The sequence below is a fragment of the Monomorium pharaonis genome, chromosome 2, assembly GCF_013373865.1.
Source record: "Monomorium pharaonis isolate MP-MQ-018 chromosome 2, ASM1337386v2, whole genome shotgun sequence".
Taxonomy (NCBI): domain Eukaryota; kingdom Metazoa; phylum Arthropoda; class Insecta; order Hymenoptera; family Formicidae; genus Monomorium; species Monomorium pharaonis.
This window is the reverse complement of record NC_050468.1, coordinates 23,221,345-23,243,782: the sequence shown is the minus strand read 5'-3', so window position 1 is coordinate 23,243,782 and position 22,438 is coordinate 23,221,345. Positions and strand designations below refer to the sequence as shown.

General features: G+C 39.0%; 1 protein-coding gene across 3 annotated transcripts; it reads left to right on the top strand.

Moving 5' to 3' along the window:
• Positions 1-1,498: 1,498 nt before the first annotated feature.
• LOC105836017 lies at positions 1,499-21,918 on the top strand. 3 transcript variants are annotated; one of them, XM_012679763.3, is made up of 17 exons: positions 1,499-1,696; positions 3,328-3,512; positions 3,598-3,794; positions 3,911-11,256; positions 11,337-11,551; positions 11,636-11,939; positions 12,009-12,187; positions 12,302-12,491; positions 12,599-12,837; positions 13,308-13,704; positions 14,685-14,796; positions 14,873-15,227; positions 15,293-15,331; positions 15,581-15,697; positions 15,758-15,866; positions 16,835-17,500; positions 17,582-21,918. In XM_012679763.3, the coding sequence occupies exons 1-17, from the start codon at positions 1,552-1,554 to the stop codon at positions 18,847-18,849; spliced, it is 12,063 nt and encodes a 4,020-aa protein (XP_012535217.1). In that variant the 5' UTR covers positions 1,499-1,551; the 3' UTR covers positions 18,850-21,918. The 3 variants fall into 3 exon arrangements, with proteins under 3 accessions (XP_012535217.1, XP_012535216.1, XP_012535218.1); XM_012679764.3 differs by having other exon boundaries at positions 1,500-1,696; positions 16,835-17,701; positions 17,855-21,918; XM_012679762.3 differs by having other exon boundaries at positions 16,835-21,918.
• The last annotated feature ends 520 nt before the right edge of the window (positions 21,919-22,438 follow it).

The following is a 22,438-nucleotide window of genomic DNA, read 5'->3' as shown; positions in this document are numbered from 1 at the left end:
AACTAACACGTACAGTTGAAAATTTTGCTGCGAGCATATTTCGCTCTCGAATCGAATCAATCGGGGGAATTTGTTGGAAGTTTCTCCATCCTAGCGTTTACTTTTCGCAACTTTTGCCGGCCGTTGGAGAAGAGGATACGGTCCTGGCGCGGTAATGCGCGTCTGTCGTTGAGGTTGAGAACCCCCGGAGTGTTTCCAATCCCGAAGGCGATGTCCAGTGCTGCGTTTCGTCGTCGTCGTAGTGGTCGTTTCTGCGCCGCTCGTGTGCACCCGGTGACTCGGCGATCGCGGCGTCACACGTACGTTCGTCTAGGACACGAGCTTCACGGCCCGCGCAACCTCGTAACAGAACTGTCTCGTGCACGCTCGCGTCGCGCACGGTATTCGCCTCGGGTCGCGAATTACGTGAACGTTCCTTGACTAACTTCGTCGCCGTTGTCGTCGTCGTTGTGTCGTCGGCGACGTGCGTGCGTGCGTACGTGCGAGCGTGCGTGCGTGCGCGCGCGCGCGCGCGCTCTTGGCATCGACGAAGCGAGACGTGAGGAGCTGCGCCTGTGTATGTGTACGTGTGTACTTGTGGTGCTCCGAAAAAAAAGAGAGAAAAAAAGAGAGTGAGGCGCGGGCGGAAGGAAAAGGGACGGGAAAACAACGCGCGTAGAATTGCAGCGCGCGAGATGCGTTTGTGATTTGTAAAAGGAAAGGTGCGAATAGGTGCGGAAAGGAACGATAGAGGAGGACGGAAATACGTAAGACTTCAATATAAAGTGTGCGTAAGAAAGAGACAGAGAGATAAAGGCAAGAGCGGCGGCGCCGCTTCTTTTCGTTCTCGAGGGAGGGCGGAGGAGAGAAAGAGAGAGAGAGAGAGAGAGAGAGAGTGTGTGCGAGAGTACTCCGTCTGTCTCCTCTCGGAGCGTGTGGTTGTGATCCTCCGCTCCACCCCCCTCCTCCCTTTCTGCCACTCTTTCTCTCTCGTCCCCTCGTCTGCGCGCTAGCGGCAGGTAGAGGAGGTGCGCGCGCGAAGACACCGAGCGAGTGAGCGAGCAAACTAGCGAGGGCGCGCACAACACACGGCGAGGTAGTGGAGAACGAGAGTGGCGAGGAAGCGTCGGCGTCGAGACGCCCGGCGAGCGATCGAGCGACCGACTACCTGCTGACTACGGTGCCGGTGCCGAGTGGACGCGCGCGCGCGGCGCGCGCGGAGTTTGTCACGTTACGTTGTTGTTGCTGCTTATTGCTGCTGAGGAGGCTGCTGCTGTGTTGTCGCTGTGACTAGTGTAGTGTTGACTGTGTGTTATTGGTTTACTGGTGAATCGGCGGCCGCCCGCGCCGTGGGGAGAATGGGATACGCGGCGTGCCGTCGGGCCGTCGTTTAACGTGATAGTGCGTGTCGCCTGCTCCGACGGCGGTGGCGACGACGGTCGCAACGACGGCGGCGGCGGCGGCGACGACGGCGGCGGCGGCGGCGGCGGCGGCGGCGGCGGCGGCGGCGGCGGTGGCGGTGGCGGTGGCGGCGGCTGCGACGGGGCCCAACGGCGAGAAGCGGTCGGAAAAATGGCGTCCGATAACGAAGCCTCTTGCGCGAGTGACCCAAATTTCGCGGTGATCTGCTCGTTCCTCAGCTGTTTCGGCAAGTCCTGCGGCATCGTCTATCCGGACATCGCTCGGCTCCAGGAGATGCTCGAGAACACGCAGGAAGGTGGGTGTCTCCGCATCAGTTTCTAATCTATCTCTATCTCTCTTTCTCTCTTTCTCTCTTTTTCTCTCTCTCTCTCTCTCTCTCTCCTCTCTCTCTTTCTCTCTGTCTGTGGTTGTGTGTACGTGCTCTCACGCGCGCGAGAGGAAGGGAGGGACAGAAAAAGAGAGGGAGAGAGAGAGAGAGAGAGAGAGAGAGAGAGAGAGAGAGAGAGAGAGAGAGAGAGAGAGAGAGAGAGAGAGAGAGAGAGAGAGAGAGAGAGAGACATGGCCGTGTTGTATATACGCGCGAGACAGCGGCGAGGGAGAGAGAGAGAGAGAGAGAGAGAGATGGAGCGTGCGAGGAGATGCGCGGGAGAAAGCGAGAGGGAACGCGACAGCGACCCGCCCCCGCGAGAGGCCAGTCGTCTAAGCGCGTACTATTAGTTTCCTTCGTACGTCTCCGCTTCGACTGCGAGCCTCCTTCGTTCATTCGTTCGTTCGTTCGTTCTTTCTTTCTTTCTTTCTTTCGTTCATTCGTTGATTTGTTCCGGCGAAGAAGGCAGTCGCTCTCTCGCTTCCTTCGACACAACCGGAGCAAGAACGGCGGTCAGAGCGAGACGGGCGGCCGTCACCGCCGCCACCACCACCATCACCACCATCGCCTCCGCCGTCGTCGTCGCCGCCACTTTTTGTTTTGGTGTGTGCGAGCGGTGGCTTGGCGCGAGATATCGGTATAGGTAACTACGGGCCGTCCCCCTCCCCCCCTTTCCCCTCTGTGTGCGGTCCTCCCTCGAGTCCCTCGCGCGTTCCGCGCGATTTCGCGCCGACCTGAGCGGCCTAATAACACGTTCTCTCTCTCTCTCTCTCTCTCTCTCTCTCTCTCTCTCTCTCTTTCTCTCTCTCCGCGAGGCGTTGCTATTGACAGATACAGCCGCGTGAGATACGGGGAGGGGAAGGGAGGGAGTTTCACGTTGTTGTTGTTCCGCCGCGTGCTGCCACCTTCCTTGTCAGACCTGTCGGTTACACGTGATTACAAGTTTACAACGCGACGCGCTACGCTGCTCCGATTTCTCGGAAATGTCAATGATTGATCCGTCCCTCAGACGCTTCGCCGATCGATCGTCTCCGTAATGTAGAATGCGTAAACAAAGCGAGTGTTTGTCTCTCAATCGCACAATTTGCGTTTTCATTCAGGATTTAAGCTGTAGATTCGAGTCGTTTTTCCCTTCATAATACACACAGTCTAATTTGAATTTGAATAAATGTATTTTGTGTGGATGTTTTCCCAGTATCATGGTGTAGGTATCATTTTAGGACCGATTGTTCCAATTGGTAAACTTATCTTTTAGGTAAATATGTGTCTGTCTTTATTTAGAAAAAAATGAAGATATACACATGCTTACCGGTAAGTAAGTTTATCAAGAAGTTGGAACAATCGGCCCTTAATTACATATTGGACATTTAAATAAATATTTTTTTCTAGATAAATTATTTAAGTTTATAATAAATCGATTTTTTTTAATTTAAAATTTATTGCGTCCATTCGGACACAATACACATACATATACACGCGCACGCGCGACTCGGGACGGCTTGTATAGATCATCTGTATTTTTTTTTTTTTTTTTTGATAAATTTGTACTTTTTTTCTAGTGTCGCAAGAATTAATAGATCTGCACATCAAGTTGTTGCGGAAAACGCGTAAAACTGTGTCACCAGAAAAGTGGGAAAGGGCGCTAGTCAAATTTTGCCACACGTATTCGAATCAGGATGGATGGGAACTTGAACGCTTTGGTTACAAGAAAGCTCGCATTGCTGTTAAACTGCGTTTACTTAAAGTATGATTGTATTTCTTTTTTTGGCCATCCAGATCCAAGTATAGGTATCGATTTATCTTATATCAAATACTTTTTTATATTTTAGGTATTATTGGAAACACAATTTGACTTAAATCAAAAGTTTAAGAACGAAGTGAACAAATTGGCAGCTGCCGAATTGCGTGTGGAACCTTTAGGGAGGGACAAAAGTGGATTAGCATACTGGTGTCAACTGGACGAAGAGTGCAACATAAGAGTTTATAGGGAAGATTTAGACGAAGAGAATTGGGAATTAGTAGCTAAGTAAGTCTTGTTCTTATATATTAGGTCAAATAATTTGATAAATTATTATTTGCGTTATCATTTATTATTATTCTCGACACCTATGTCAATAGTGCATATTGTGTTATTTATAATAGGGATCGGGAAGGTGTTGTTAATCTCATAAATATCCTGTCAAATGGCGAAATTGGAGCTATACCAATTAATGAAGACAGTAACAGCTTAGAAATTTCTGAGAAACCTATAATCGATACCGGACAAGTAACAACATCTCCAAGCTTGGAGGACGAAACTGTGCAAGAGAACGTCGACGAGATGAAGCAATTGCCAAACGGTAGAGGTGAGTTTGAGGATGAACGAGAACAGGAGCAAGATCAAGTTCAGAACGATAACGTTAATGAAGTTGATAAAGAGGAAGAAGATGCTGAAGATGAAGATGAAGACATTGACGCAGAAGAGGAAGATGTGACGAATGATGAAAGTTCCAAGCAAATTACGGAGGAAGACGATTCTCAAGAGGTGCCGCAAATTCCGAGCGTAGAATCAAGAAGTTTAAATAATTCATCTTCATTATCAACGACTAATTTAAAAGCATTAAATACAAAAGTGGACGTAACATCGGTAGATGCGAGCCACAGAGAGGCTACTGACGAAACGTCCGCTTTATCGATATTAGAAAGCAAACCCTCGATAATTCATAAACAGATCGGTACGAAAGCCGAAGTTGAGGAATCGGCATCATTAAAATCTATCGAAACACCTGTTATTACTTTATCTCCACTAAAACTGGTAAATATTACAGAATTGAAACAATCGCCGGAAGAAAAATTAGTAAGTCCAACATCCGTTATCGCACCCTTAAATGCGGTGAAGAAACACGGTGTTTCCGACGAGACGATAGAGCCTATCGTAAAGTCTCACGAGAAACCTAGCAAGAACAATTTAGCTTTCTCGCCTACAGATTCTGTTGCTATGGGGCACAGCAAACTCTCCGTTAAACCAATCGATCAGTTGGCTGCAAATCTGGTAAGGATACAAACAGAAAAATTGGAGAAGCCAAGCGGGCCGAAGTCGCTAGAAAAGATAGCTGAATCTCTAGCAAGGTCTAGTAGTATGTTGGGAAATATGGTGAATGGAGAGGATGACAGACTGCCGCAAGACTTTTGCGCGAGAAATCAATCCGAAAAATTGACGCACAGAAGTCACCGAGGCATAGACTTATCAACGTCACCGCGTGGCTGGGAAAACGCAAACGAACAAAACAGACCGGTAGATTTCTCTGGAATTGATCTCTCTAGTCGAAAATTGGGAAAAACAATGGACTTACCTTCTCCTGGCTACAGGACGCAAGATTTCCAGCACCGAGAAATGGATCTGAGCACGAAAAAGGCGAACAAACCGGAAGTGTCGAATCTGCCATATGACGCGCGCAACGTAATGTTACGTAATCATGTGATGGTAGCTGATCTGAGCAAGAGACAAATGCCATTCAGCGCGTATGAGACGCCGTATCATAATACAGCTAGATTACCTGCCAAGGATGATCACAGATTGCCAAGCTATGCGATACTTTCCGATCCTAGCAAGATCACGGCGCTGAGGATGAATAGCACACCTCTGAAACGCCCCCTAGAGGACGACGACATGCAGCAAGATATGCTGAAGAGGATAAGAACAGATGTAATGCCAATCAGAGGATCCATGGATAAAAGACCGATGATGAGCGGCAACTGGAGAGACGAGGTAAGTGAGGCCATCGAGGAACCTATAATGATGGTTCAGGGCGAGGGATCTGGCAGCGATTGCGATGCAGTGAATCCCATTGTCGGAGAGACTATAGAGGAACCAACGGTTTTTTTCTATGGCGAGGGTTCCGGCGCGGAATGCGAGACGGGTAATCCCGGCGACGACGCGCCCACTGACAATAAAGAAAGCAACGAATCAAAAACCGAACCTGACTCAGCTACCACGGCATTATCGCAGAATAAGGTTTTAACCGAGGACGAGGTATCTACGGGTTCGATACTGTCAAACAAAACCCCTGTAAAATTAAATAGAAACTATCCGCAGTCTAATGTTAGCATAAACGATAATTATCAAATAGTAGATTCTATGCAAGAGAAGCCAAAGTTCAAGCACACATTAGGCGTCCAGATAATACCTAAAAGTACAACTGGTCCTATCAAAAGGGTATCCAGGTGGGACGTGGGAAAACCGGAGGAGAAGAGAGAATGTGACAGTAGTATCATATCAAACGAAGGAGACATATCACTGAAGAAAAATACAGATAATCACGGGCGTGATAACGTAGAAGAGAAATTGTTGAGTGTTGATGCCGAATCAGCTAAAACTGGATACGAAAATTCCGCCGATGTGAGTCAAGGCGTCAAGGTAGACGACCTTGTAAAAGTAAGTAGTGAAACCATCGAAGATAGTGTTAAACTGCAAGTGTCCGACGTAAGTTCGGAAAACATAAGTACAATGAAACAGGAAAAAGACTCTGATCTTCAAGAGCAGCCCGTGCAGTGCGATTCGTCGATATCATCATGTCAGGCAGACACATCGCAGGAACCCGAATCATATGTAGATCCTGAACCTACGACAGCTTCAACCAGCGCACAAAATTTATCCGATTCGAGTAGCACAGTTTCACATGAGTCGAATACCCCCGAAGTAACGAATAACGAATGCAAACCAGCGCCCGCATCTCCACCGAGATTTTTTTTTGGTCCCAATTGCATCTCGTACACATCGAAATCCGATGAATTAGAATCTCAGACGGAGCAAAGGCTGACCACATCTGTTGACGATAAAACGGATACTGTGCAATACGAATGCGTATCTTCGTCGAAATCAGCGGATGACGCAGTTTATTCGTATGAAAAAACGGAAGATTTTGACTTGACGCAAACCAATAATAATTCGTTGAAATCAGATCTGTTTACTTCAGAATCTGACAACGTTTCATGTGGAAATAATAGCAAAGACATAGAAAAAGTTGAAACGCCAAGTAACACATGGGATACAACGGAAGACGAAACTTTAGCTCCTAACAGCTCGATAGATCCAAGCAGTATGTCTGAGTGCAATGTTGCTAATTCAACTCTCGCACAAGTTGAAACGGAGGCAAATAAAGAATTAAATGTGGAAGAATTTGTTTGTGCTGATAAGGAAGAAGATGACTGCTCAAAATTGCATATAAGCTCTGCACCAGAGATGGTTACTGGAAATGAAAATGTTAATGATGTAAATATGATTGAAGAAAATACAATTAAAATCAGTTCGAACAGCGACGAATCCAACGTTCAAACGGCAGAATGTAGGATGGCTGAACTACCGCAATGCGATCAGTCCACTGATTCTGGAAATTTCGTAAGTACAGAGACTCTGGAAGATTCTTTTAAAGAATCGGATGATGTTACATCGCAACTGCTGGATGATAAAGAGAACAGAGATGAAAAATTATTAGTCGATGATTTAAAAAATAAGGATGACTATCATTCGGATAATACAAACGTTTCTAAGGAAGAGAAAAGTAGAATTGAATCCGAGACAACGGCGCATTCATCTTTATCGCCACAAAATTCGCAAACAGAGCTGGCCGATCTCAGGGAATTTGAGGAAGTTAACAACTCGAACGAGCTATTAGATTCTACGAGTGCAATAGAATCTGTGAATTATCAGGAAACAAACAGGCTTGAGAAGACCGATTTAGATTTTATCGGAGAAAACTGCGACAAGCAGAGTGATAAGAATGACAATTTCTCCGAAATTGATGGCCAAGAGGATCATTCGACCGACACGGACAACACGGAGAAGATGAAAGGTCTAGCCGGTTCTGATGCCGATTCGTTATGTGTTAATTACGACAAAAATAGCGAAAGAACTGATGCATTGTCAGATGCGGGAACCCAAGATGATGGATCGGGTGATTCTGAAGAAATTAAAGACAAAGGATTGAACGATGTGCAAGTTAACGATACTGTGTTCGGTATAGTTTCCGAAACACACCTTCCCGAAAATTCTACAGTGACTAGTTCGGAGTCTGTTCAAGAAAGTGATAAACACGATGTAGTTCCTACTATAAGCAGTTCAGACGATGCCTCTGTACAAGACTCTTCATCTCAGGAGAGTGAGCCTGTGCGAATAGATGATGAAAAGGTGGAAAATACTTCGTCTGACACTGATAAGCCTTCTACATTCAATATTTCGCCTGCAACGGTGCCTGAAACAAATATCTTCGAACTGTCCAAGTCTGATATTGTTGAAACTGTGAAAGAAACGAGTTCGTCTAACTTAGTTCAGTCTACAAGTGAGTTTATCGATAATACTTATGAAAATCCCAGTTCTTGCATTGACCAAGATTCGAATGAAGAAATGGTTATAGATGATCGTGTGTCTGAATCGAATGAATCGTTTAAAGAAATTGAAGAAACAAATGCAACAAATGGCGAACAATTAAAAGATACAACGCCAAAAAATATAACGCAAGAAGTATTAGAATTTGAAAAAGAAACTTTAGTAAATATTGAACACGAATCTTGTCAGTCTGAAACTGATTTGTCAGTAACAGAAGCTGAAATCTTAGAAAAAGAGAAATCTGAAACTGATGCAGACAGCAAATCTGATAATGATCTTGAAGAATCGATCGTAAAAATTGAGAATGAAACTTTTAATACAGATAAACAAGATGGGATAGTTGCGGATAATGCCTGCAAAATTAATAGAAATAAAGAGGTTGTCGAAAATGTAGAAAAATCGAAGACAGATACAACAACTATAATTATTGAACAATCGGAGACAGACATAATTGTAACTGCTAAACAACAATCGGAGATAGATACAACTACAACTGCTGAATCATTAGAGGTAGATACAACAACTGTAATTACTGAAAAATCTGAAATAGATACAACAACTGCAATTACTGAACAATCAGAGACAGATACGACTGCAACTGCAAAACAACAATCGGAGATAGATACAACTGCAACTGTTGAACAATCAGAGATAGATACGACTGCTACTGTTGAACAATCGGAGAGAGATACAACAATTGTAACTGGTGAAAAATTGGAGACAAATGTTGTAGATGAAATTTCTAACGAATCACAAGTGAAGGTAGCGAATGTTAATACACAGTCATTAGTTGCGAATTATGATAGTGATTCCAATGATAATGGTAGTAATGATGTTTTTGAACCTGATGTGATGATAAGCGATTCTAAGGATGATGCTGTTGCCTCAATAGAGCAAAAAGTGAATGAAGAGCAGTGCGAAAAATTACTTGTTGAAGAAGAGAACATTGACAGCACAAATTTAGTTTCTCATGTACCTCAGGAACCAGCGTCTGCCGAGCAACAGTTAGAATCTTCAGAAACGAAAATTGATGAAATATTAAATCAAGATGTGACTCTAGCTATAGAGCAAGATGTAAAAATTAAAGAACAAGAGTATGCCGATGAAACGCAAATAAAATCTGTTTGCAATAACATTGAATATCATTCCGAAGATCAGCCAACAATACCTTTAAATAAGGGTGAACTTCAAGAAGAAACTGATATTCGCGACACTTCTGTTACTGACGATTCTAAAATGTCAGAAATGTCATCAGATGTGACGAAACTTTCAGTAACTCCGGTCACGACTGAGATAACTGAATCTCTTCAGAACAAGACTTTCGAGATGACGACTGATTATAGCGAGAAAAATGAAGAATATCTCAATAATTCAATTGATAACGTAAAGCCAGCGCAAGACACTGGAGATGTTAGTGAATTAACAGAAAAGGCGGATTGCTTAACATCTGAAAATGTTTGCGATTTTAGTGAAAGCGACGCGAATGAAACCGCAAAGGTTTCATTTAGTCGAGAAAGCACGGAATTTGATGTTACGAGCAATCAAGTGACCGATGTATTCCACACAATGATGGATCAAGCAAAAAATATAAACGAGAAATTGAACATCGCTTTAGATACCGAGAATATCGCAAAGTTAAAAAATGTAAATGAACTTATTACCGAAGAGCTGCCTATTCCGTGCAAAAGATTCAAAGAAGATCTCGCTGCCTGTGGTAATGAAGACAATAAATATGATGTGAAGTCGCAAGAGGAATGTTTAACTAAGCCATTTACGGAAGAAGTGGATTTACCACCTGTTAAAACAGAATCGGATGTTATGCCAGTAAAACTGGAAAATGCATTAGATACAGATAAATCGTGGAAAACTGAAAGCGCGAGTTTAGAAGGAAGTGTATCCTCGGATGCCTTGTATTCAAATGCGATATCCGAGAAGATGGATAATGTTAATAATTTGGACAGTTGCAACAATCAAAATGAGCCTTTTAGTATAAACATGAATGTAAATAAGATTGCGGAAAACTTTGATAAGAATGCGCCTTCAAATGTGAGTAATGAATCGACGATATTTCCTGCTCAGGAGATTATTTCAGAAATTGATAGTATAAAGTCTGATACCAAGAAAGAAGCTAGTAAGAGGCTGATTGATGCCTCGGATATAGAGGATGTTCCTCCGTTAAAGTCTAAACCTCTATATTTGGAAACCGATAATAAGACACTGGAAAACTTAACAAGCTCTGATATGCAGATCACTAAAACTTTAGATACGTCCAATGAGATCGAAGAATTAAAACCGCAAATCGAGGAAAAAACGAAAGTACCAACGATCTCTACAACGCAATTGTTTCAAAACGATTTTGATACGGTAAATGATTCCGCGGCTGTTGCGCCGATAGAGGAAGATACGAAGAAGATTGATTTAGAAATTGTAGAAATTAAAGAACCTTCGGAAATCCCAGATATCGAGATGAAAGAACTTCCTGAAACTTCTGACGATTCAACGGGCATAGACAACGAAAGTGTCTATGTACCGCCGGAAGAAACGGATCCCTTAGCGGGTACTGATGATGATGCTTTAAGAAATATCACTGAGGAAGTATCTGACGCTTCTAAAATAAGTTTTCGCGTAAAGCCGGCGACTGATGTAGTTTATGAAGGATGGAAATTAGACAGCACTACGGAAACGTCAAAGGTTTCGCGAAAGCGACGAAACAGTACTCAAACTGAATCGAATTTCGAGGATGGAGCGAAGCAAGAAGACGAAGAAATGGGTGGTAAAAGGATGAAGTTACGTGCAAAACGTATGCCTGATAAGGAATTGCGAAAGTCCATCGAGGAAAGTCGTGAGGTAGCGATGAGTTCCGAGGACGAGGCTGTGAAATGTGGTCCCGATAACGTAACAGAGCATGCGAATAAAGACGGTAGCGACGATCCAAACATTATAAAAACGACATCGATTGACAAAAAGATTAGAGGTCGTCCTAGGGGTAGACGAAGGCGTGGTTTTCGAGGTGGACGTCCCCGACCGAAGCACACGGAATTTCAGGGCGATCAGGCTGCTGCTCATCCTGAAGATGGAACACCTATCGACGCTTTAAATACAACACAGAAGAAACGAAAAAAACGTAAGTATATACGCATAATGATCACTTGTGAGACATATAACATTAGTAAAAAACTTGTTGATTGAATAATTTTTTTATAGGAAAAATGGTATTGGGCTTAGAAATAGGCAGAGACATCTCGTTGGAGACAGACACACCAGTATCAGCACAGGATGAGACGCCTGTCAGACAATCAAGAAGAATAGCGCAGTTAAAGATAAAAGAGCAAGCGGACAGGCGCAGAATCGAAGAGGAAACTATGCGTGAGATAGAAGAGAAAAAGGAATCGGAGAAGAAAAAGAGAAAAAAGCAAAAAGTACGTAATGAAACATTATTTTATGTTAAACACATTAAAGCTTGTAAATACACAACTTACATAAATAATTTTTGTATTGCATAGCCGGAAAGCGAGGAGGAAGTTATCATAAAGGAAATTGAAAAAGAGAAAAAGTCCAAGAAAAAACGTCGAAAGAGGAAGAAAAAGAAGATGCTTGCCAAATTTAACGAAGCAAATCCATGGCAGAGCTCATCCGGATCTAGTAGTGATGAGGAGAATGAAAATGAGGACGAGGAAGAGGAAGAGGAAGATATGGAGAGCGAGGGATCCTTGCTTTTTAAAAGTGACCATGAATTTTCTCCGGAGAGCGATCTCGAGAAGGATCAAGAATCTGAGCCATTAAGACGCGCTAGAACAGCACAGAAAGGTAAGTCCCTTATTAAAGAGGAATTTAATGAATTTATTTGATTATTCTATTCTATCGATCTTCCATTAGCCCAAAACGAAGTTGAGGAAGCCGAAGATGAATATGCTTGTCAAAAATGTGGTAAGGCTGATCATCCCGAGTGGATTCTTCTATGCGACTCTTGCGATAAGGGTTGGCACTGCTCTTGCCTCAAGCCTGCTCTTATGCTTATACCCGAAGGCGATTGGTTTTGTCCGCCATGTGAGCATGTAAGTTTACTCTTTCTTTGAATAAAGTTTTTTTATGAATAGTTAAATATACACTTTCCATATAGTTTTATAACTATAATATATGTATAAATGTATTTATAAAATTCTTTTAAGAATTTATTGATGACTAAATTACGGGAGACTGTAAAAACATTGGATCAGTCAACGAAAAGATACGAAAATGAAGTACTGCGGAAAAAGCGATTAGCTTTTGTTGGCATAAGTTTAGATAATGTACTTCATAAAGGCGAAGGACAACCCGGATCGAAAGGATCGCAAACGTCCAGTCAAGAATCAGACAACGGTGAATGTTCTGTATTTTATATGGCTATTTATTTTCTTTTAAATATGACATTGTGTTAAAATGAATAGTAATTGTGCATCATTATAATGTACACGGTGTTTCTCTAGAATCTTCAGATTCATCTTCGTCGGGCTCCAGTTCCGACAGTAGCGAAAGTAGTGAAGAAAGCGAGGCAGTTTACCATTTACGAGAACGTCGGTGCGCTAACACTTACAAGTTTAATGATTATGATGATATGATTAATGCTGCTATTCAGGATGAAGTTGAAGCGGTTCAAGGTGCGGGCAATCAGGGAAGGGGCAAGGATATTGCAACGATAGTCAATGCAGAAAAGGAAGAGGCACAGGTAATATATGTAAATAGTATAAAATATGAACAGAGGAATAAAATGTAATATAGGAAAGTCACAATATTGACTTCCTAAACTGGCGTTATTTCTCTGAAATTAAACATTGTATTATATTAATACAGTAAAGTAAAAACATGATTTTAAATAATTAGAGAAATAAAAATTAGTATATAGTTTATATATGGTTTTTATAAAAGATACCAATAACGAATCTAATTTTTACATAATACGCTACAGGTTGCGTCTTGCGAATTAACGCAAGGTATTTGTACAATCGAACTTGTAAATATTTTGTCCAAATAATTCATATAAACGAAAAAAAAAATATTTAGTCTTGTTTGTTTTCAAAGTTTTACTTTTAGTTTTTGTTTAAGAATATATTATTTACAAAAACAAAGTAATATGCCAGTACTTGTGATCTTTCTCTACGTATTGTTTGATATAATATGCTATATTTTGTTTTGTAGGCTGAAGCGTTAAAAATGACACAATTAGAAGATGACAAAGACGATGTAGAATCAAAACCGGAAAAAGAAAGTGACGAGGAATATAAGGTTGAAAATGAAGAGATGGTTGATGAAATAGAAGAGGAACAAAATACAATTTCTACAGTTGCTAGAAAATTGCTATCACGTAAGAAACATCGGAAATTGAATAGTCTTGATATAAGCAGTGAAGATGATCCGGACAGTGATGAAGATTTCAAGGGTTCGAGCTCCGAAGAAGAGGAGGACTTTGATGATCATATTACATCGTCCGATGATAGTAGTTTTGATGTAAAACGACGTGGCAGGAAGGGCGATTCGCGTCCTGTTAGAAGATCTACTAGGGCGCGTATGACTAAAGCCTATGATGAAGATTTTAGTAAGTTTTGATAATGAACGAAAAACTTCTACTTTTTATTATCTTTATATAATCATGTTTATTAGTTTATTCTTCTTGAAATAAGTTATAATTATCTAATTTTTTTTCAAAATTTTCTCAATATCTTAAGATATAAGGGAAGAAGTTGAGATTGAAATTGCCCATCTGCAAATTGAATATATGTACAAAAAGCATATAACATATGTTATATATAACCTGACGTTTTTTTATATAAATAATATATTTATATAAACATATTGTATAAATTTTAATAAATAATAATTTAAATAATAATTTTAGTAAACAAAATAATTATTAAATTTTTATTTGAAGATTTTTAACTGTTAAATGGATTAGCATTTAATATACTATTATTTTTTATTTAAAGGATTCTAAAAATTAATTATACAAAATTTTTGAAATATATATTGTTATTTATATCACAAATTACTTGAGAATTATTTATATTAGTCTAATAAAAAAAAATTATTATTATTAAAATGATTTAAAAATATGACAGTTAATGAGAAATATGTCTTATTCGAACATAGGTATTTTATGCTGATATTTACTTATGTGATTCTACATATCTTTTCAAGTTCACTTAACTGTGCGCCGAATAGATTTTTCGGTCTTTAAAACATAGTTATGAAGATGAACAAGAGAATAGAATTAAATTGATTATCAATTTAATATCATAATATATATAATAATGTTAACGATAATAATGTTAACAAGCATCTGTTTCCCTTTTCTCCCCAAAATTATTGTAAACAATTTTGTTATGAAAAAAAAAAAATTTTTTTTAGCTAGGGATAGAATTTAGGATCTCCCGACTTTCCAAGGTGATCTTTAGCCATTTCGACTACTGAGACAAATTCTTCATTTGTTGTGTTTTTATATATCTGTACTTTTTATTATTACTAAAAAAGCAATTTAAATTATTTAAATAAAGTTATTTAATTAAATATTCTTTTTAGTTAACGATGACAGTGACGAGAGTGATCGACCAAAGAGAAAGAAATCACGATCTGCATGGGGAGATTCGGATAGCGAAGACAGCGATAATTCATGGAGACAGAAAAAGAAAAAGTATGAAATGTGTAATATTAAAAATAATATATTAAAACACATATATATATATATAATATTTTTAAAATTTTTGCAGAAGCAGAACAATACCAACATCTAGAGTCAGGACAATACCCAAAACCAAGGGTAAAAAGAAGAAAAAGAGAAAACGTATAATTGAATCTGATAATCAGAGTGAGAATGATGAAGATGATGAGCCGAAAGTTGAAGAACAATGTGAACCTAATTTGCAAGAATTTAATACCACTTTAAATGAGATGATAGATGTTAATAAACAGGAGAATTTTGAAACTTCTCCAGGCGAAGGCAATGTTGAAATAAAAGATGATGAATTACAAGAAGCAGTAACAACAGTAACAGCTTTAGATGTTACGATTCCACAGATTCAGCAGTCATCGGAAACAGTAGCGCCGATTCAGAAAATTAAAAAAGTAAGTAATTTTTAATTAATTGTTGCTAAAACAAAAGATTTAATATTGAATATTACTTTTTTCAGGACATTGTGCCTAAACCGAAAAAGACTATTAGACGAAAGGTATGTATTTTACATCTTTATTTAACAACTGATTATAGCCAGTATTTTTAATCAATTCTTAAATTTGAAACTATTTTAAGATGTTATTAATGCAATTAATCAGATAGTTATAGTAGTGTCTTAAGACATTGTTTTAAATTGTCTTGAAATAAAATTCGATTATGAATGTTTACTGGCATACCGGCCTATGAATGTTTTATTTAAAAGATCAACAATTACAATGATTTTATTAAATTTTATTCTTTATAGATTATTTATGGCGGACTTCCAGATGAAAACAAACAAGAAGAAGAGGAAATATTAGGTAGGCGAACTCGAGGACGAAAGATCAATTATCGAGAGGAAATGGCATCGGATAGTGAGGAAGTGAGTAACTTTAATTTTAATGAAATTATCATGTGTATCTAAATCCGGATTATTTTACAGGAACTCAAAAAAGCATTGATGATGAGAAAGGCTGGCGAAAGCGAAGATGAGTTTGTGGTGAACGAGACTGATGATATAAATGATGATGGAGAAAAAGATTCTGATTCAGGTAATATAACATTTTTAAATAGTAAAAGTGTAAGATAATTGATTGTAATTTATTATTTTTTTATAATATATAAATATAGTCTGTCGAACAAAAACGTGACTGGTATAACTTCAAAACTTTTATTAAAATAAAAAAATTTAAAAATATATGCTAAATTATGACCGTATCCAGGAGATTAAGGGAAGTAAATCTTTAAAATTTTTTATTTTTAATTATAAAACACTTTACTTTTGACTCCGAGTAAATTTTTTACCATTAAATAAATTTGATTTATTATTTATTATTGATATCTTTATATCAAAGAAGTTTGTCAGAGCAATTGTCTAGCTTACATATTTCAGAGTTTTTACTACCAACAAAAACTGAGAAAGTTTAAAAACTTTAGAGAATTAAGTTTTTATTTTTAAAAATAATGGATTTTTATGTAATTGTATTATTAAAGGAAATTTTTGGAATTTTACTTTTTTAAATTTAAATTCTATTTTTTCTGGAGTTGTTTCTTTGATTATTTTTTTTAATAATGCGATTAGCAATAAACATGGCATACACATTTTTATACATTCTCTTGTAATTTGTAAATTTTTATTTTAAAAAAGTGACAATAGAAGACAATTGCTCTGGTGTTGCGTGTTTAATCAGATTTCGAATTCTATAGATCCATGTTATTACAGATAGATCATTACATGATATATTTAATTTGTATTATTTGTTTTTAGTATAATCTTAAATTTACGCATACATGGCACTCAGTTGAATATGTATATATTTTTTTCATAAAGATCGAGGTAAAGTATTTTTTGTTCAAAATACAGTTGTAGAAGGAGTCTCACTATTTGCTTTTCTCCCTCTCTTTATCGGCATTTTATATTTACCGGTTTTAAAATAAAAGTTTTAATGGTCACCTTTTTATTAGGCAGATGTATAAATAACGATTATTGTGTACTTATACTGATTATTGAATGTTTTAGGAGATGTTTATATTCCTAAGAAAGATGCCCTAAAATTCAAAAAGAAGTCATTGAAAGCGAAAAAGCCACGTTATGACAAAAGCCCTGCAGGAAAGCGTAAGTCGTTATCTGATGACTTACCGAAACAAAGAAAAAAACCTGGACCGAAGCCGGGCAGCAAAAACAGAGGACGCAAGCCAAAGCTGAAAGATGACATGGACGGAGATATGATTGGCGCAGTCATGGACAATCCTATCGGTGACATAACATCTAAAATGGATGAGAATTTTCCAGATAACGTTGGATTAACGGGCACAACAATGTCAGTAGCGAGTTCTTTTACTGGAGACGTTCCTGAAGGTTCGCTGACCGGTCTTGGTGCAGGGGAGCTGGCTGATTTAGACGATGAGCAGCTTGAGCAAATGATGGATGAAGAGTACGGACGGCGACAGCTGGAACTCGCAGCAATCGAAATAGCGAAGAAGAAAAAAAAGGAAGAGCGGGAAGCCAAGAAGTTAGAGAAAGCACGTCAGAAGGCCCTAGAGATATTGGCTGCGGAAAGACAGAGGGATCCAAATGCACCCGAAGGAACGGACGGTGAGGCGCCTAAGAAGAAGAAGCGTGGACGCCGTAGTAAAGCTGAGATACTCGCTGAACAGATGCGCAGGGATGGCGCACCAAATCTGGGTATTGCGCCGGCAGCAACCATTAGTGGGGACGGCATGAGTAACATGTCACATAATATGAATCCTACCGCCTTATCTGCAGGTATGACTCCAGAAACTGACAGGAGCGTCGAAGGAGGTCACATGCCTCTTATGACTGGACCGGACGGACAACTTTATAATCCGGATGGCACCCCAGTGAAGCCAAAACGACGAGGTCGCGGTAAGGGCAAGAAAACGCTTGCGCTGGAGGCGGCTAGAGCCGCGGAAGCGGCGGCTAAGGCCGCAGCCGAGGCCGGTTTGATCGCCGGCATGGGTACCGACTCGAACTCGGACATGAAACAGAACGATGTACCAAACATTCTTCCTACTCCAGGTAGCAGCACGTCTGGCTCGGCGCCCTCCACACCACCAGCGAGTGCCGTGCCGACACCGGGTCCTCCGTCAACGCAGCCGTCGAATTCACAATCGGTTTATCCATCGCTACCACCTGGTCAACAGTCTTCCGTCATCACAAGAATGCTTCAGTCCCAACCGGTGTCAAGCACTCCACAGTCATTTACCGCGGCGGCGGCCGCGATGGGTCACAAGTATTTCGGACCTAATGCCAGTGGACAGATGATGGGCGGTCCACGAACAGGATACGAGATGCAACCACGCGCCAGAATCCCATCCCCTTACAGGCAGTCTGGTCAATCGTCCATGCCACCGCATTTTGCTGCGGTCAGATCGGGCACACCACCAATGCGTATGCGAGTACCCGGACCGCAGATGTATCACACACCACACCATCCAATGGATCCGTCTCCATCGGGCGGCGGACCGATCTCCATTAGTAATAGGGATCGCAGTTCGCCCTTGACGCCTGGTGGACCGGCAATGATTCCACCATCGGCCGGTAGTCCATTGGCCAAAGGTGGTCCAACGCCGCCACCGCCACCTCCACCATATGTTAGAGGTGGTCCGCCGATAGCTAGGTTTGCCGAGAATCCTATGGGACCTAGGCATCAGATGCCGCCGTTTACCAATGCCTCGCCTGTAAATCACAACATGCAGCAGCCTTCACCACCCCCCAGTCGACCACCTGGTAATTTTTCACCGTATCATCCGCCTCCGCCTCCTAACTACCACTACGGTGCCTACCCGCCGCCTCCGCCAATGTCCACGGCGGATGACGCAGCTGCCTATCAGAGTTCGCCGTATCCTTCGGAGCATTTCTCCTCGCCGGCAGAAAACCAACCGATTCAAGGACCGCCTCAGGGGCCACTGCCGCAGCAATCGCATCCGAATGATGAAGATCATGGCACCGGCGAATTTGGCGGACTGGTATCCTACTTCAGTAGCCAGAGAGAGGACGATCTCGATTCGTAGCATGAGTGAGAGCTTGGCCAACCCTGAATCATTAGGTAGAAGGATCGTGTGCTCAGGTAAGACCGTAACTTTTGCTGCAGAGGGAAAAAGCAGAGGGTAACACAGACGCGAGTAGAGCACGCGTCGTACTTTGAACAATCTAAATTTTTGAGGACATTAATGCATATGGAAAATAAAGCTATCGAGTCTTCCTCTTCGACCTCTAAAGCAAAGTTGTCTTGCAATACCTTGCACTTCTTACACTGTCGGAGGCAAATCTAAGGTTGGCCAAGTATAGAGTGAGCGAAATGATAAATTATAGTGACAGGGCGGAGCCTATTTTTTAAGAGTTGTAAGTTTTTCTGTAATTAGTTTTCAGTTTAATTGGATTTGTATACAATGACGATCGCAAAAACTCTAATTGTAGCGAAAACAATGCGATCGTTTCGTCTGCGAGATAACGAGACGCGGAAGATCTGACCATTTTTTATCATTATTCCTTATTATGATCCGCCAATGAAAAGTCAAGTGAAGTTATTTCCAGAAAGTTTTAAAAGATGAGAATGGAACTCATTCTTTTTGCGAAGAGTGGCGTGTCCTGTGAAAGAAAATAAAAAAATTGATCTTTCATAATGATGAAAAAGGAATAAAAATTATCGAGTGGTTTTGAACGACATCGTTATTAACATGTACATATTGTAAATATTCCGTAAGTCCTCTAGATTATATATATTACATGTATTATATATAAACACACGTGCAGTTATGCAAAATACTATAAAGATGGATTAGTGCGGAAAGGGCACAAATGTAATATTTAAATTTAATTCAAAAGAATGACATTTGAATATAATAAATTAACAAATGGTGTGAAAACTATTACTATAATTATTTATAAAGAAGAAGATTAAGAATTTATGATAGGCAGTATATTGTATTTTACAAATTTTACTTGATAATTCTATGAGAAACCATTAAATATAGTTATATTGGAGAACAGGAGGCTGCTTTAAATGTATCCTATGTGAATAAATAGAATGGATTTTAACAAAACCAGCAGTTAGCGTAATTGGCGATGCATGGGAAAATTTTATTACGTTACATTGTTTATATGTAATGATAATTTGAAAGATATTGTCTTGTTTAGACATTATCTGAAGGTTTTTATGCATTTCCAATTTGTCATTATTCTATTACATTAATATTGAGTGTTATTATGTGATCTACCTGAGTCTAGATTTCATCCAATGTAAAAACCATATTCATCGAGTGAGATGTGAGTAGAGAAGTCGGACTAGTATAAGTGTCTGAGGATATTTTGAAAATATAATTATACAAAAAGCGATAATTATAAAATATCCTTTTTGAATTAATTTGACCAATGCTAATTTTAATGTTAGTCAACATAGATTTTTTTATAACAAAAGATAATATACATAGTTAAAATTCATTTGCAGAATAATTTTGATCGTATTTTTGCGATCATGCGAGTAATCATATTAGCACCAAATATGAAATGTGAATATCGGCCAGTCAACCTGCGTGAATCGAAACAAACATAAATTTGTTTAGATAAATATAATTGCACTGATGGCTGGTGATTGCCTTCGCGTTTTGCGAAGATTAAGTTTTTTAGTTTTTCATATCTTGTGAATGATCATGACAGCCTCCTGCTCTTTGAAGTTAAGGCCGTTAGTGGCCGCGTGCGGAAGAAGAAAAGATCATGTATCTGTTTAGTTACACACGTACATACATACCTAATATAAATAGAAGCTATATGAATAAACAAGAAAAGGATATTACATTATCTTAGGATTAGCTTGCTTGGGAGAGTTTCCTTTACTACGTTGAACGTTTTGCGACCGAATCGAACGGTTACACACATATACACGTATAAAACACCCACAGACATGTACACGAACTCTACATGCCGTATAATGTAATAGAGGGATTTACTACCACTAATTTTATTATTTTTACACCTATTACGATGTATATCGATTGTGCGCAGTTCGATGTACAATCGCTATTGTCTTCTTCTTTAGGCACAGCATGTCTTTGGGGCCGCCGGTTCTTAGGCTGCGCCTCGAGGAATCAGCATCTGTCATGAAAGTGATTAGTTTTCTTTAATGTGCAATCGGCAGGAACTATTATCCTGCGATCTTATATATTGCATCTTATATGATTGCAATGCATTATGAACGGTGAATCGTAAAAAGTAGTCATAGAGATATGTATTTGGTTCACTTCGGAAGTTGTATTTAGCGGGATTCTTTTCTCGACAACGAGCTCCTACAGTATGTGCAGAATTAGGAACTATGATCATTTAAGAACATTTGAACGATTTAACGCATTAGCGGCCTTTCTTTGTATCTTTAAGAACTTAAGAAAATTATAATTAAATTTAAGAATCTTGAGAAAACGATATTTCTATTAAATTTCTTGAATTTTTGAAAAATATATCGAGATCGTTGATGCACTAAATCGGTCCTTGTATGTTCAGATTAGATATATTGGTCAGTAAGCAAGATACCATTAAAGATCACTGATATAGTATAGAATACTTTATAAGTATGGATATATATTGAAATTTACATTCAGATCAGAGATATTGTATACATTTTTTAAATCTTTTTGTGCGCAGCATTGCATGCATTTAATAAAATATTCTCTAATATTTACATATAAATTTATATATAAATATATTGTATTATACAAATATACATATATAATATAATATATATAAATTTATATACATATATATAAATGAATAGTTCAATATTCATTTATATATTGCTATACGATTTATAGCTGTCAAAAAATTGAGCGATATATTATGAAATAAGACATAAACACAGTTTTCTAATTTGTATGAAAATTTTGGGAGCATTGACATATGCTCATCCTTGTCCTTATAGGTATTTTTCCTCGGGGCGTAAATTAGCGAAGTGGCTCGTTAAGACAATAGTAAACATGGTGCAGTTTAGCTTTTTCTTTTGATAAGGGTCTAGACCAAACGCAATTATATTACATGTTGTAGCCTAAATAAAAGAATTTTGTAATAAAATTCAATATATTGAAATAATATCATAAATTTTTTTTTACTTTCACCTTTCTCTCTATTCCTTTGCCAGTCCTTATATTTTGATAAAATATATAGTCTAATAAATCTAATTTTCAAAAAAAGTGTTCAGCTACCTGTATAATTAACTTTTATGCTGTCGGCATTTATTCATTAGAATAATGTTTTTCCTTAAAAAGTTATTTATACGTACAAATAACATACATGTTTGCAAAGTTTTGAACTTTGTTTAGAATCACAAAAATGGTTTCCCCAGCAGTCTAAAGGTTAAAGAAATAAAATTTTAACAAATTAAGGGTATTGTTTTGTATAAAGATTAAAATTATACAAATTCAAAGTTTAAGGTTTAAAGTTTAAATTATTATGAAGTATATCTTTATTTCAATATCTTTAATATTACGTTTAAAATTTTACTTATTTTGTATTACATTAATTTCGATTATTAAAATATATAGTACAAAATCTTTCTGTACATATCTTTAATAAATACAAGCATGCATTTAAACCTTTTATTTTTTTTTGAAAAAT